The sequence below is a fragment of the Vespa mandarinia genome, chromosome 7, assembly GCF_050613455.1.
Source record: "Vespa mandarinia isolate Hongniang chromosome 7, ASM5061345v1, whole genome shotgun sequence".
Classification (NCBI taxonomy): domain Eukaryota; kingdom Metazoa; phylum Arthropoda; class Insecta; order Hymenoptera; family Vespidae; genus Vespa; species Vespa mandarinia.
The window spans coordinates 7525001-7541905 of NC_140816.1; the positions used below are offsets into that span (position 1 = coordinate 7525001).

Here is a 16905-nt window from a genome sequence, read left to right on the forward strand (position 1 = left end):
TCTCTCTCTCTCTCTCTCTCTCTCTCTCTCTCTCCTTTTACTAACCTCAAACTATACATCCACTCTTTCTTTCTCTCTTACACATACACACATATATACATATATACATACGTAACACAATATCACACATTCATCTTCCGACTCATGCGCGTACATGTTTGAATTTAATTTTTTTTACTCGTCTCCTTTCTCTCTAATATCATGAATATCTATTATCTAATCAAATTCATGCACGATGTAAGAAACATTTTAACAACGAAACGTTATTCTACCAATTGTAAAAGAGAGATAAAGACAGAGAGAAACAGAGATAGAAAGAGAGAGAGAGAGAGAGAGATAGAGGGAGAGTCTGTTACATTGCATAAATGATATATTATACAATACATACGTATCTACCTATGTCTATATACCTTATATGTAATACGTCGAATAATATAGATACATTCGTCTATTAAGAATAACAATGCATTGAAATTGTAATTGAATATATGTGTAAATTACGTCTACCTATATCAACCAGCATACCTATTTTTAATACATATATTTTTACGACAATACAAGATCTTCAACACCTGACATTGCTTAAGATGTTCTCTCTCTCTCTCTCTCTCTCTCTTTCTCTCTCTTTTATGATATGAAAATAATTTAATATTAATTAGAAACAAAATATTACCTTAAACGAACAAACGCTTTGTATAATATATACATATATATACGTGTGTGTGTGTGTGTGTGTATGTACATATATAAAAACATTTTTAATCATTTATTAATACTTCACATTTTTAAATTTTCTTGGGAAAAAAAAGAAAAACACAAAAAGATATTCATCACGTTTTAACTTAACATCGAATTCCTTTTTTTTTAATCAATTTTTAAAACTTCCAACAATTCGAACGAAAAGATAAAGAAAATTAAGATAATCAATTCGCAATCTTGTTTTCGTTCCTGATTGGATGATATCACGACCAATGACAAAGTTAGAATCATGTTTCCAACGAAGAAAATGGAAGGGTAAAATTTTCTTTGCCGATCGATGCGCCATCTGATAGAAAATTTTGTAAGCTTTGTCACTTTGTCGAGAACGAATGTATTCTGATAGGTTAGTACATTGAAAATGTATCTCTAAAATGTTAAAATGTACTTACTTTGTCTATTCCCTGTAGAATGTCGATAATGGAGAGAACTGTACATTTGATACATTTAGGTGAAAATAATTTTTAAAAAATTTTATTCATACTCATTTAATTCATATTTTATAATTAATAGATGTTGGTTTATTTCTTTTTTTTTTTTTTATAAATAAATATTCGCATCCACAATGCGTCCTTTTTATCATATATATTAATATATTTCGCACGTTATCTTCGATATTATATAATTAATATAGTCTACATATGCAAAAACATATATTATATATATATATATATCATGTATATGTATGTATAAAGAGAAAATCGAAGCTCGAGTATAGGCGCGTAAAAAAAAGTCGTCAAATTTTTTTTTTTTTAAATGTAATTAAGTATAATTCTATGTAGATATAGATCTGATTGATTCATGAATAACCAATGTTGTTATGTGGACTTTATCGGCTTATAAAAAGAACGAGATTTCGTTAGTTCGATTCCGGTGTTCGATCTTTGAAATTAATGATTGAGAACGAAAAGGAAATAATGTTGAAGAAAACGAATCGTCCTTTATCCTATGCCTTGGCATAATTAACACGCGCATTATTAATGTGATCGTTTGATCTAAAGTTTAACGTCCTTTAATGATTATGTCGTAGTTACGAAAAAAAAAAAACCAAAGATAGCAAATATTTATAACGAAAAGAAAGGATCAAATATGTAAATACATTACGTAACGGCTCATAATCCATCATGTTAATGGATATAATCCAAATGAAAAATAAAGAAAAAGGAATGAAAAATGAAAACACAAAAACAACAAGAAAACAAATAAAAATAAATTAAAAGAAAAAAAACAATAAAAAAGAAACGGAGTACGAATTTTCGTATCGTTTGCGTACTAACCAATCAAACTAAATACGTTCGACGGAACAGAGAGAGAGAGAGAGAGAGAGAGAAACTACGAAAAATTGTATCAATTCTAAATTACACGAGATAAAGGAAAAGAATAAAATAGAAAAAAGGAAAAGAGGGAAGATTCCCCGAAGGAAAGAAAAAAGAAGAAGATAAAGTAGATGAAGAAAAAAGATGGAAAGAAAAAATTAAAAAAAAAAATTAATTTTAACAACTAAAACTTTAACAATTAAAGTAACAATAATAACATCGACGAAGACGACGAGGTTGATGAAAAATATGAAAGGAAAAGAAAAAAATTGTACGATCGATTTTACGAACACGAGACTTCGAGTTTTATCCCTAGGAGCTAACTTCACGGTGCATACTTTAAAGATTGCACTTGAATAGAGTTGCACATTCTCTCTCTCTTTTTCTCTTTCTCTCTCTCTCTCTCTCTCTCTGATTCTTTCCTTTTTTCTTTCCCTCTCCCTTCTCTTTCTCACTCTTTCGTTGTCTTATTCTCTTTCTCTCTCTCTTTCATTGACTCTCTCTCTCTCTCTCTCTCTCTCTCTCTCTCATTGTCTCATTCTCTCTGTCTGCTTTGGTGTGCCAAGATTGGTGCACACAATTAAAGAGCGACGAAACGCAACGCGACAACGACGCGACACAACTACGACGGTAACAACGACGACGACAACGACGACGACGACGATGATGCTGATGATGATTATTATTAACGTGATCGTAACAAACTATACGAAGTAGTAACGTTTGACATTTCTCTTTCGTTCGTTAACGACGCAGATCGGATACGCGTTTTTAATTATTTTCTTCTTTTTTTCCTTTTTCCTTTTTCTTTTTCTTGCGAGCAGTTTTATTTTCTTTCTTTCGCGTAATTTTCTCTCTCTCTCTATCTCTCTCTATCTATTTATCTATCTATCTATCTATCTCTTCGAGTTTCGTCCAGTCGAGGAAATACTAATATTTTGAGGTTAAAAAGATTATACATTTATATTTATGTATATATATATATACATATATATATATATATTTATATTATATAGTACATGTGTATGTGTTCGTTCGTTCGTGTGTATTTGGTGTATGTGTGTGTCTATGTGTTTGTGTGTGTATATATATAAATGTATGTAACAATGCAATGGGCGAGAAATTCGTACGGTGAAAGTTTCTTCGTTGTAGGTTGAATCGAATCGAAAATTTAAGGTCTCTCGCTTTTCCTGCACCCTATCGTGACATTTGCGAACCTATCACGAGAGGTTTTTTGTTTTTCCTTTTTTTTTTTGTTTTTCGCTGCAAGTTTCTTTTTAATTTTTTTTTCTCTCTCTCTCTATTTTTTTTTCTTTTTTTTTTTTTTTATTTCGTAGAAAAGTTTATATACCAACAGGATAAAGAGAGAGAGAGAGAGAGAGAGAGAGAGAGATAGAACGAAAGAATGAAAGAAGAGAAAAGAGATAGATAAAGAAGAAATAGGGAATAATTCTGTGCTTATATATATATATATATATACATGATAAATACATTCTGTCTGTTGTGTTACGCGTCGAAGTTACATATGTACATATGTATGTATGTACGTGAGTAAATAATAAAGTAGAAATGTCGTGTGTTAGTGTATTGTAAAAGAGAAAATCAAAACGGGGGATGATTATTAAATATGTTTTTCCAACGTCCGAACGGAAAATGACGAGGATCGAACGAATCCTCGAAGCCATCGATCATCCTCTGAAATGAGAGAGAAAGATAGAGAGAGAGAGAGAGAGGCAGACAGATAGAGCCAGAGAGCCAGAGAGAGAGAGAGAGAGAGAGAGAGAGAAAGAAAGAGAAAGACGAAAATAGTGAGGAACGCGCGTGAACGACGATAATGTCCAATCCTGACGATTGTCCTTGATAGCGATCGTATAAAAGACATTTTGGTAAGTGATTATTTATCGACGTGTATACATATATATACATGTATATATATATATGTATATGTATATACAATATGTGTATTTATTTGTATATATTTTGTATATATTTTTTGGAAGGGTTCAATTCGATTATAAATATATATATCGATAACTATGTCCTAGTGTCTAAGTGTTTATACGTTAATTGTAATAATAGTAATGCATAATCAGATTGATTATGAGGAATGTTGTTTGTAAACGAAACGACGCCTACCATCGTCTCATCGGCATCATCGTTGTGTCGTCGACTAGTTATTCTACATTCATATTATACATATACATATATATATGTGTGTGTGTGTGTGTATATCTGCTCTGCGTGTGTGTGTGTGTGTGTGTATGTGCTTCAGATAGAAGATATAAAAACGATTAGGTTTTTTTTATCATAATACGAGTCCTATCACTTCTATTGTCACGTACATATATATAGCTATACGTAAGCAAATCTATATACACGTATACGTATATACATACATACATACGTACATATATATATATATACATACATATTTCAAAACGTGATCTTGTAAGTCCGTGTCGTTCTTGGTCATGTAGTTTAGTTTAGTCGGTGATCCTTTTTTGTACGTATCACATATACAAAGAGCAATGTCTAGAATTGATAAGTACCGTCGTTTTGTGACTCCTCCCTCAAATCGGCCTATTAAGCTTCATTTGATTTCCTGCTGGTGTGTGGGGAGACCGAGGAGAAAATAATGGCAAACATTCTCGGGATATATGGATGCTTCGGTTTCTTCGTTCTCTCAATTTCATCGTCTATATATATATATATATATATACATATATATAATATATATATATATATACACAGTGTATATGTATATATCTGTTTCTATCTTTCTGTCTCTCTCTCTCTCTCTGTCCTTCTCTTTACTTTTCTTGCTTTATTTTTTCCTTTTTCGCCTTGTCTTTTTTACTTTGTCTTCTTTACTTTTCCTTTTCGATTACTAATAGTTGATTTTCTCTAATAAAGTGCAGTGTTTAAAACGATAAGAAAAGTTATATTATCGCTCAGTACTTGAGTGAGAGAGAGAGAGAGAGAGAGAGAGAGTGAGTGAGAGGGGATGAGAGGGTGAAAGAGGAAGGGAGAAATCATTCTGTTTATGCCATTTTATTTAGTTATCCGTGATCATCGTATTGTTCGTGTGTTTCTTATTTTTTCTTCTAATTTAGTTTTAAATAGTTTTTCAATAGGTTTTTTTTTCTAAATTTAAATCTTATTCTTTATTTCCATTTAGGATATTTGTTAGTGAACGAAGATGGCAGACGATGAGGGAACCGAATGGCTTCAAGAACTTTTGCACGATGTACAACTTACCCAGTTCTTTACAAGAATAAGGGACGATTTACAGGTCACCCGGTTGCATCATTTTGATTATGTTCAACCAGAAGATTTAGAAAAGATTGGATTGGGCAAGCCTGGCATTAGAAGACTTTTAGATGCTGTTAAGAAGAGACGTAATACTCAATGGAAAAAGAATTTAATTACTAAAATTAGACCCGGTGGTAGTACCAAAAGTAATAAAAGATCTTCTCAGCCTACCGAAGGATCATCTGTGCTAACATGTCTTATCCAGGACAAAGATGTGACTTTATCCATTAAATTAGGTGACGGTAGTTTTGGTGTGGTAAGGCGAGGAGAATGGATGTCACCTACTGGTCGAACATTACCTGTTGCTGTAAAAGTTTTGAAGGCTGACGCTTTGACCCAACCAAGTATTATAGAAGATTTTGTATCCGAAGTTCAGGCGATGCATACTTTGGATCATCACAATCTTATAAGGTGATGCAACTTTATTTCTATCTTTGTTTTCTGTCAAAAAAAGAAAAAAAAAAAGAAAAAAGAGAAAAGAAAGAAATATCACAATTATTTAAACACAATATTCTCTCTATCGTATTTCAGGTTATACGGAGTTGTACTGTCTCAGCCTATGATGATGGTAACAGAACTTGCACCTTTAGGAGCTCTCTTGGATTATTTGCGAAAACAATTCTGCCGTATATCTGTATTAACATTATGTAATTATGCATTACAAGTAGCAACTGGTATGGCATATTTGGAGGCCAAACGTTTTCTTCACAGGGATCTAGCTTGCAGGAATGTTCTTTTAAGTACAGTGGATAAAGTGAAAATAGGCGATTTTGGTTTGATGAGAGCGCTGCCTCAACAAGAGGATTGTTATGTTATGACGGAACATAAGAAAGTACCGTTCCCATGGTGTGCTCCTGAATCTTTAAAGGCACGGCAATTTAGTCACGCTTCGGACGTATGGATGTTCGGCGTGACGTTATGGGAAATGTTAACGTTCGGAGAAGAACCATGGGTTGGATTAAATGGATCAGAAATTCTTCGTAAGATAGATAGAGAGGGAGAAAGATTGCACGAGCCTGAAGCAATGCCACCTGTAATGTATGATCTTATGTTACGTTGTTGGGCCAGAGAACCCTCGGAAAGACCAAGTTTTGCTTCTTTGAAAGAATTGTTAACTGGAATGGTACCGTCGATAATGAAGGCCTTAAGTGATTTCGAGGAAACTGAAAAAATGACTATTGAGCAGGGTGATCAAATCGTTATCATAGATGGTAGACCTGAAAATTATTGGTGGAAGGGACAAAATCAAAGAACTTATCAAGTTGGTCTATTTCCTCGTTGTTTGGTCGATCCAATGAGAAAGAAGCAACCAGAGGATATTAGTAAACCTTTAGAAAATTCTTTTATTCATACGGGACACGGTGCTCCCTTTGGAAAAAGTTGGGGTAGTCCTATTTATATAGATGATGTTTATCTACGAAATCCAATGGAACCGCCAGACATCGTAGCTGTGGCCGGTGTTACGGATAATCAAAAGAAAAAATTTTCTTGCGGCACGCCACGTTCTCGTAAACAATTTAATTACACGAAACTACAAAACGACATAAGGGCTAGTCCTGTGAAATCAATTGTTCCTGTACCTGGTACCAGTCAAGAGGGTAGTCTAATAGATTTATCACCAGAGGAAATAACTAATACAAATTCATCTCACTCTGATACAACATGTCGACGTGTTATTAATATTCTTGATGAGCCTATAGAAACGGTCGAAACGAACCCAAGAACCCAAGAAGAAAATAATCAACAGGAAGATCCTCGAACGTATGCTAATTTCCCGGGTAATCTGGATCCAACATATTCCGATCCATTTGATACCTCTTCCGTATTTATGAAACCACCGCATTCTCGTTATTACAGTCACGTACCATCCGATCTGACTAATCATTATAATAAGACCCAATCGTATGGAAATATTCAGAATGAAGAAGTTAGTACCAATCAGAATATAAATGTTAATCAATATTCGACGAATTTGAGTAAGAATAGTATAAATGAAAGTGTTAATTTAAATGTTAATGTTAATAATTCAGAAGGCAATGCTTTCCCAGAAGACTATTATAGTGAAATCGATAAACTTCAAGCCCCATCTGTATCGAATTGGACAAGTTGGCCGGAAGACTTGCAAAGTGATACTACACAAACTTATGCTAACGTTGCAAGTCATAATTTACCAACAACTTCCAATGGACAGCCATCACCTCCACTGCCACCGCCATTGCCACCTCCTCCCCCTCCTATAGGTCCTAATGAAAGTCCACCCAAGCCTAAATCTAATCACGATCTTGCCCAAAATTTAAGCGAATTAAATATAAATTCGCAGAATGTTACTTCGCCTAAAAAATTGGATCCGGCGTTTCTTGCTGAATTAGAAAAACATTTAGGTGAGAAGGAAGCAAGTAAAAATACTAATGCCACTCAACAACATTCTAACGAATCGCATACGTATACGTTGATCAATAAGTTACAAGATAATTCGACTATACCGGCACTGCGCCCACCACCGCAATCGATAAAACCAAAATCTCCGCAAATGGATCAAAGGACGAGCATGCATCTACCTAGCAAAGTGCAAAATTCGATGCAATCTAAAAATACGAATATACAAAAACCAATGGTGCAACAAGAGCATCGTTTCGTTGAAAGCACTACGGATGCCATTGTAGGACAAATGTGGCAACAGGCACACTCTCAAGTACACTTGCAAAGTAATTATTCCGTATCAACAGATCCAAATGTTAATCGCATATCACCGGTCGTAAATATGCCACAGATAAACGTTAATTTACTTCAAGTTGCTCCTAGTAATTTAATTCACGCGACGAGTAACTTGAATAGCTCTCAATACGGTTCTAAAAGTGCCACAGAAACGACTTCCAATCACGCGCAAAATTTTACATCCACGAGTCAGAACTACTTCCAGCAACAAAACGTTCCCCTTCTAACTATAAGCCGTAATCATGGAATAACACAAATACAAAATGATTTACAACAGGCGCAATCATCTAGTGCCACCAATACAAATACCATTTCAAAGCCCGCTATGTTTGCCACTGGTACAATGTTTTCAGAACAAGTGTACGTTGAATTGAAACAGACAGTACCTAATTTAGAACAATTATCTCAAAATGAATTTAATACCCTTTATAATAAGACTGTTCAACAGAATATACTCAGAAATTATTATGCTTCTGGTGCATCGCCAGCGAATACCATTGTGGATCAAAATCTAAGTCATAGTCATGTAAATTATCAAGATACAGCTAGCTATAATCTTCAACAACAACAACAAATTCAAGCTGTTCAAGCATCTAAAAACTATGCACTTCAAAATCATCCTTGTGATTTTAGCCCACATTTAAAGCAACCGCCTGTATATAATCCTCCGCCTGCTTGGAGTCCACTTAAATCGGTGCAAAATGGTTTTATAAGAAATCAGCATACCGCAACGAAATCAAATTTAACAGCTAATCAGAGTGGGAATTCAAATGTATTGCAGTCCGTACATATTAAGTCGCCGCATCAAACTAATGCCACAACGTCACAAACATTACCAATACGCAATGTACAGTCTCACATGAACGAAACTGTTATCAATACTCAATTAGCACCTTCCACGTCGGCATATCCATCTGGTGTTAGTCCGCCTTTGACAGGAGCTTCCCAGCAATTAGTTATGTCTCTCAATGATGAATTTCGTGCAACTAAAATAATGAGAGTACAAAGAGATATAGCGGATGCGTCGCAACAAGAAATTTTAGCTGCGTTACAAGCCACTGGATGGGACACGGCACAAGCGGTCAAACAGATTATGAAAGATAGACTCGTTAAATTAGAATCTCTTAAGAGGTAAATTTTTATATCATGTTTAATATTAAAAAAAAAAAAAATATATATATATATATATTATACCGATCTTAATTTATATTATTAACATTTTTATTATATTGTTATAGGCTAGGTTTGGCAGATAGACAGCAATGCGAAAATGCTCTTAAGCAGACTGATTACGATGTAGAAAGGGCGGCTTCACTGCTACTAGATCAAGCTAAATAAAAAATAAATATGAATTAAATTGAAAAATACAAGTGACATTAATATGAAGTATTTCATGATTGAAAGTACAGTAATTTCAGTTCTTTTTTTTTTTTTTTTTTTTTTTCTTTTTTTTTGAATGCTTAAAAAAATGTTTATAGAGTATATTTGACCTTAGAAATTGTTATTTTATCGAAGGGTTCATTGCTCTGATATTTAGAAAACGTTGCATTCCAATAAGACGATAAAGAACAAATTTGGAGTATGCAGTTCTACTTAATTGTACAGCAAATGGCCAAATAGAGAAGGGAAATGTTTTTATTCCATTAAGCGAAAAATGATATTGCATAATGTTTATGCATAATAATTATTCAGATATAAGCGAAACGCAAAATGAAAAGATGTGATGTTGTTCTCTCGTCATATTATTTTGAAGATATATATATATATATATATATATATATATATATATATTTATTTACAAACACACACACATACACGCGCATACATATATACATTTTCAACGAAAAAGATTGATTATGCTCAGTGAACAGTCCTTCAAATTAATTTCATACATATATATTTAATAGCTATAAGAAGGCTGCTGTATTATACCTAACTTGTTTTAAAGTTAGACATTATTCGATTAGTGCGGTTTATTCAAATGTATTGACCTTTAAAGAGTCGTATTAAGATTATTAAGGTCGTTTTCTAATTATGACCATGATTACGGAAAAAGAAAAGAAAACACAGAAAGAAAAAAAGCAGAAAAATGATAAAACAAACAGTGTTGCGAAAAAGATCAATCTGAAACTGTGATATGCGTTACTAAAGGCTCTAGGTGGTATTATTGAAAAAAAAGAAAGAAAAAAAAAAAAGAAAAAAATAGTATTCTTCTCACTTTCTTTTTATTATTACCGAATGTGAACATTTGTTGGTCCATTAGATAAATCGACAAAAAAAAAAAGAAACCGGAAAAAAAAGAAATAGAAGTGTACATAATAACTAGAATTATAAATAGAACGAGATAATTGAGTTTTTAATTTAGAAAGTCTAAAGATTAGATATGTATTTGTTGCATACGTTTATCGTATGTTTACGTAGAGACTTAAAACTGGTGATAATATAACGATCAACATGATAATAATATTGGCGCGGGCAAGTACAAAATTACAAAAAGAGGAAAAAAAAAGAAGAAGAAAAGGGGAAAAAAAAATTATGATATAAATGGCGTAAACATAATTTGTGTCCGATAAATATAAATATATAATTCGAATTACAATGATTTATTTAAGTGTAAGTATTTGTGCATAAAAAAGAAAAACACAAAAAAAAAAAAAACAGAACGTAATGTTGTAATATAATCATACGATGTAATAGCTCTCTTATATTATGTTGCTCTTTTAATTTATTTTTTAAATAATACAAAACGTATATATATACATATATGAATATATATATATATATTTTTTGTTGATAGCGCGATGTAACTAAAAGCGCTCTTATAATTTCATTAAATAACATGAACGAGTCAATTGTCACGATTATTGTATTTTATTTTATTTTATTTTTTTATACCTCTACTCCAAATTAAGGCCTTAATTTTTATTTGAAAAAATTTTTAGAAATATACCGTTCAATCGTTCGCTCTTAATGAGTCTTAATTAATGTGATATTGTTAAATTAAAAAAAAAAAATAAATGTAATTTGTATGTAAATTCAAGATGTAACATTCTAGACTCGTTCGAATAGACGATTTTATAAAAATAAATTTATTTATTATTAGATTAGTTTAAATGTTAAAATAATTTCTGAGTAAAATGCACTAGAAAATTTTAATTTCTTTATTAAGATTTTTATTCATAAAGAAGAAACAAATTCTTTTTTCTTTTTTTTTTTCTATTTTTAAACATTTAAATTTTGCTTCGACATTTCATTGGTCTTAGAATAACAGTAGTAATAATAAATAAAAAAGAACGAAAAATATAATCTAAGCAAGTTTATACATCGATATTATTACCGCATGGTGGAGACACTGTTCCCAGCTTAAGCTTGTAGTTCATATTTTGTCCGTGACAGTCGTTGAAGTAACACGCGCTTCGAGCGAGAGGTGATGAATGGCCTTGATTATTAACTATTTATTTATAATAATTTTTCTGAAAGAATAAAAAAGGAAAAGTGACGAGTTTATAATTTTTATTTTGTTTTTGTGCAGATACATAAATTTGATAGCCCTGTTAAATACACGCTGCATTTTATATCCATCAATAGTAGAATGACGCATGATGAACGAAATAATTAATATTCGAATAATTATTTTCAAACAATTCTTCTCATTGAGATAATAATTTTGTATAGATCATGTCTGTGGTAATCGAAACTACAATAGGTGATATTACAGTAGATTTGTTTATCGAAGAACGTCCACAGAGTAAGTTGAAATATTTATGTTTTCTTCGTATAGGTTAAGTTTAACATTTATATGAATTTCTTATTAATTAGATATAGATACGATTTTAACAATTGTATATTATTAATTTTTTAGCATGTCGAAATTTTTTAAAATTATGCAAAATAAAATATTACAATTGGAATTTATTTCATTCGGTACAAAACAATTTCATCGCTCAAACTGGAGATCCTACGGGTACTGGGAAAGGTGGAGAAAGTATTTATGGTATAGTATTGGGTGAACAAGCTCGATATTACGAGGCCGAACAAATGCCAAAAATTAAACATACCAGAAGTGGCTTGTTATCTATGGTTAATTGCGGCGACAATATGTTAGGATCGCAATTTTTTATCACGCTCGCACCGGATCTATATTCTTTAGATGGTGAACATTGCGTGTTTGGGGAAATAGTAGAAGGACTTGAAATTATTCTAAAATTTAATGAAACTATTTGCGATGGAGATTATAGACCTTATCAGGATATACGTATATCTCATACCGTTATTTTAGAGGATCCATTCGATGATCCGAAAGGTTTAGAAATACCGGATATGAGTCCAGAACCTACTAAAGAGGCATTGATGGTAATGTAATTAAAATAAATTTTTAAAGGAAATTGTATTTTTCTTTACAAGTAAATTTTATAATATTTAACAATATTAAATATTTTTATAGAGCGATAGAATTGGCGCGGACGAACTCATAGATGATACAGCGGGAATGTCCGTGGAGGAAGTTATGGAAATGCAAAAGGATAAAGAAGCAAAGGCACGTGCTACAATATTAGAAATCGTTGGGGATATACCGGATGCTGATATCGCACCGCCAGAAAATGTTTTATTCGTTTGTAAATTAAATCCTGTTACTAACGACGATGATTTAGAAATTATATTTAGCCGTTTTGGCAAAATTATTGGGTATGTATTTATTATATATTTTATATAATCTATCTGTAAAATAATATTTTAATGTATATTAATAATAAGCAAAATTTATAGATGCGAAGTAATAAGAGATAGACAAACGGGTGATTCTTTGCAATACGCATTCATTGAATTTGCCGAACGTAAAAGCTGCGAGGAAGCATATTTTAAGATGGACAATGTTTTAATCGACGATAGAAGAATACACGTTGATTTCTCTCAGTCCGTAGCAAAAATGAGATGGAGGGGTAAAGGGAAAGGTATTAAATATTATGACGATAAGGAGATAGAGGAGAACGAGGATAAAAAAGGTTATGATCGTTTTCACGAAAAGAACGATCATCGAAATAACAAACGTTATCATGAAAAAGATGAAAGATCCAAGAGGAAAAATAACAATGATGGAAGACACGAGGAAGATATATTGGAACATAGGAAACATCAGTATAGAAAAAATGATAATAGAAGTGATCGAGAACGTTCTCGCGATATTAGAAATTATGTTTCAGAAAAGGATAAAGATAGGGAGAATAGGAGGAGGGATGATACGTATGAACATAGGAGAGAGAAGGAGAAGAAAAAGAAAAAGGATAAGACCGATGTTAGTAGGAATAAAGATAAAAGTAGAGAGAGAAATAGAGGTAGGAGTAGAGAAAGAAACAGGGATAAAAGTAGAGAGAGAAAGAGTGATAGAAGTAAAGAGAAAAGTAGATATAGAGAGAGAAGCAGAGATAGAAAACGTTAAAAATATAAAATATGAAAGTATTTGTTTAAGAAATAATTTAATACAACAAACAAATCGATTTAATAAAAAAGGATATATGTATACTCATACATATATCATATATATATTATATATAAATACACAAAACGATATCCTTTGATTTCCATTTTCTAATTGCATTTATCGTAAGTCGACCAATCAGATCATTCTTTAAAATGACTGACTTATCATGAGTTGGTAACACTGCGTGGAATTACTCCGTTTATAGATAAAGTAGATGTGGAAATACATTGGCAGGTGTAAGATATCAAATTTTTACGTGAACGCGTGTGATTTTTTTCCTATTAATAAAATCCTTAATATATTATTTAGATATCGTCTGAAACTTCGTACGTCGTTGGAAATTATATCTACGTCTTTTGGTGAGTATTTATTAACGTTCCTTATGTTCATCATGTGTTTTAAGGTTATGTCGATATCGTATACACACATATTACGAGTTTCGTAATTTTTATATAAATGTTGATTAACTCATTTGATTAAATCGTATGAGGACTTTTTTTGATTATTATTATTACTATTATTTTTTTCTTTTTTTCAAACGAAAAATATTACCTATAATTCATTTGTGTCATTATTACAAACATTTATCGATAGAGTAAATTATGCGTACTTATACATAAACTGGACACTTAAACTTCGTCCCTTTTAATCCGGCGCACAATTTGAATTAATCACACGCGCATTAAGTTTTATTTAATAATTAGTATTTTCATACTTTCTTTTGTCCTCCGAAGAGAAAAAGAGAGAGAGAGAGAGAGAGAAAAAGAATAGAATGGTCATGAATAGACAATAATAATATAAAACGTTAGCCTCATCAATGAGTTTTCTTGTTAGACAGTTTTATTATTTGTTATATCATGTCGAAATACATGCGTTATTTAACACTTACACATCAAAATTTAATAATAATACCTTCGAGTCTTGAGTCTCCTATTTTTACATGCTCGTTCTATGTGATCGTATAGAGGACTGGTAGGAGGGATTAAGCGTTTAATAAAATTAGCAATTGATTGTCGAAGGAGTAATAATAATAACAATAATATTAATAATAATAATAATAATAATAATAATAATAATAATAATAATAATAATAATAATAATAATAATAATAATAATAATGAAGAAAATTTTGTTTAATTTCTTGAGGTTTTTCGTATTTATAATTGTATACATATATATATTTTATTTTATTTCTTTTGCACGTCGAAATACGTAAGTACTGTGAATAAACTTAATCGAAACCGCCATTACGTGTCTCCGTTTGCCACCATTTTGTTTTATTTCTTTTTTTTTTCTTTTCTTTTTCTTTTTTTCTTCTTTCAAGGTGGTAACATCGCACGACGTCGAGAGGAACGTATAATAATAGGTAATGGGGAAAATCCATTGTTTACATACACATATATATATACATATATATATATACATATATATATATATGTCTTTTATGTATGCGTATATGTATATTCGTAACATATCCTTGTACATTTGGTTAAAAATCACTAACCACAGGTACGTCTCGTGTGTGTAAATAAATGTAGCATTTATTTATAAAAAAAAAAAAAAAAGGAAGGAAGTAAAAGAAGAGAGTGAGAGAGAGAGAGAGCGAGAGAGAAACAGAGAGAAAGAGAGAGAGAGAGAGAGAGATAAAACATTAAAGCGACGACGTGAAAAAGAAAAAGAGAAATTATTTTTTTAAAACAAGAAAGACTTTACAAAAGTTAAAGACATTAAATAAATATGAAGTAACACGACGCATAGGAAAACAGAGAAAATATTTTTCTTTTCTACTTCGAAGAAACGAAAAATAATTATATAATAACAATGTATATTTATAAATAATTTAATGAAGGGTGCAGACGGCCATTTTCTTCTTTTCCTTTTTTTTCCCTTTCTTTTTTTCTTTTTCCTCGCCGTTAAACTTATTGTTAAATTTATTCTAATTCGATGTTCGGTTTATACGGTAAACGCAAGAAGAATACTTTTGTGAACAAACGCACAGTCTCGTGTATTTTATATATATATATATATAAAATAATTATATATATATATATATATATATAATTATTATATAAAAATATTTATATTTATATATATATATATATATATATATATATATATATATATAAAATAAGCTGATCGCGTTCGAATACTATTAAATTATTAATTTAATTTAATCGCACGTATATTGTCAACCCGAAATAGGAATATATATATATATATATATATATATATATATCTATGTATACTGATATCGCATAAAATTCTTATTTTAATCCGCAAATTATTGTTCAGATAATTTCATCGACGCATTTTCCTTTTTTTTTCTTTCCTTTTTTTTCTTTTCATTATTTTACCGTTCGTTCATAAGAAATTAAAAAAAAAAAAAAATCAAAGAAAAAAAAAAAGAAACAATAGCAGAAATAAAAAATAAAAAAAAAAACTTGTAAATCCCGCGGCTTTTGCACCCTTTTCTTACTTAAAAGCTAACCAATAAATACATGTTCGCCATTACCACGAATCGTCGAATGGCACGTCGGGGACACTCTACTCTTCAAGAATTATACGTGCTTTTTCTTTTTTCTATTTGTTTCCTTTATCTTCATTATCTTTATCTTTAAGTACAGATATATATATATATATATATATATATAATATGTATGCATGTGTATATATATATATTCTTCTCCTTTCAAATCGATGGCCGAATTATATCGAAAAACTTTTCTTAGATATTTTGCTTTGTTGGCTTTATCCTTTATTATTAACGTAATTCGTTACATGTGTCCAAATGTTATATTCTTTTCAAGATATATCTTCTTTGCGAAGAAGATAATATTTTATAAGCTGTATTTATAATAGACGAATCTATATACATATATACATATATACATATATATATATATATATATATATGTATATATAGGAGACAAGCTTTTATTTTTTTGTTTCATTTAAATTTTTCGTGAAGAGTTAAAGAATATCCGAACGACGTGAATACTTTTTTTTTTTTTTTTTCTTAAATCCTTCGTTTATCAATAATAAAATATTTTTCATCTAAAGCGCTCAGTGTGTGCTATAATCGAGAATTTTTTCCGGCACGACATATAACATTATTCACAACAATGCTCACGTTAAGTGTCACGCGAATTTCATCGAACATATTATTTCCACTTGATATTCGCTCCTAGATATATCGATTTGTCCGAATCTTCTTCTTTTGAGTTGTTGTTGCATTTTTTTTTCTTTTTTAATTTCTTTTTTTTAACTTTTTTTTCTTTCTGTTTTTTTTTTTTTTTGACTTTTTCCTTCCCTTTTTTTCATTTCTTT

At 30.9% G+C, this 16905-nt stretch overlaps 3 protein-coding genes across 7 annotated transcripts in view; all 3 read left to right on the top strand.

Moving 5' to 3' along the window:
- The first annotated feature begins 2731 nt into the window (after nucleotides 1–2731).
- Ack (activated Cdc42 kinase) lies at nucleotides 2732–10853 on the top strand. Of its 5 annotated transcripts, none has more exons than XM_085658222.1 (4): nucleotides 2732–3015; nucleotides 5251–5795; nucleotides 5916–9230; nucleotides 9338–10853. In XM_085658222.1, exons 2-4 carry the CDS (start codon nucleotides 5272–5274, stop codon nucleotides 9435–9437), a joined length of 3939 nt encoding a protein of 1312 aa, XP_085514348.1. In that variant the 5' UTR covers nucleotides 2732–3015; nucleotides 5251–5271; the 3' UTR covers nucleotides 9438–10853. The 5 variants fall into 5 exon arrangements, with proteins under 5 accessions (XP_085514348.1, XP_035726339.1, XP_085514349.1 ...); XM_035870446.2 differs by lacking the exon at nucleotides 2732–3015 and adding an exon at nucleotides 3070–3958; XM_085658223.1 differs by lacking the exon at nucleotides 2732–3015 and adding an exon at nucleotides 4408–4430.
- A 537-nt stretch (nucleotides 10854–11390) lies between these two features.
- On the top strand, nucleotides 11391–13669 carry LOC118443414 (peptidyl-prolyl cis-trans isomerase sig-7). The gene is made up of 5 exons (XM_035870359.2): nucleotides 11391–11526; nucleotides 11632–11847; nucleotides 11962–12452; nucleotides 12544–12785; nucleotides 12867–13669. The coding sequence occupies exons 2-5, from the start codon at nucleotides 11778–11780 to the stop codon at nucleotides 13534–13536; spliced, it is 1473 nt and encodes a 490-aa protein (XP_035726252.2). The 5' UTR covers nucleotides 11391–11526; nucleotides 11632–11777; the 3' UTR covers nucleotides 13537–13669.
- A 13-nt stretch (nucleotides 13670–13682) lies between these two features.
- Nucleotides 13683–16905, top strand: part of DNAlig3 (DNA ligase 3) — a 44676-nt gene continuing 41453 nt past the window's right edge. Inside the window, exons 1-2 of the mRNA XM_035870358.2 lie at nucleotides 13683–13814; nucleotides 13888–13937. The gene's annotated coding sequence lies outside the window, so the exon portion shown is untranslated. The remainder of the gene's footprint in view (nucleotides 13815–13887; nucleotides 13938–16905) is intronic.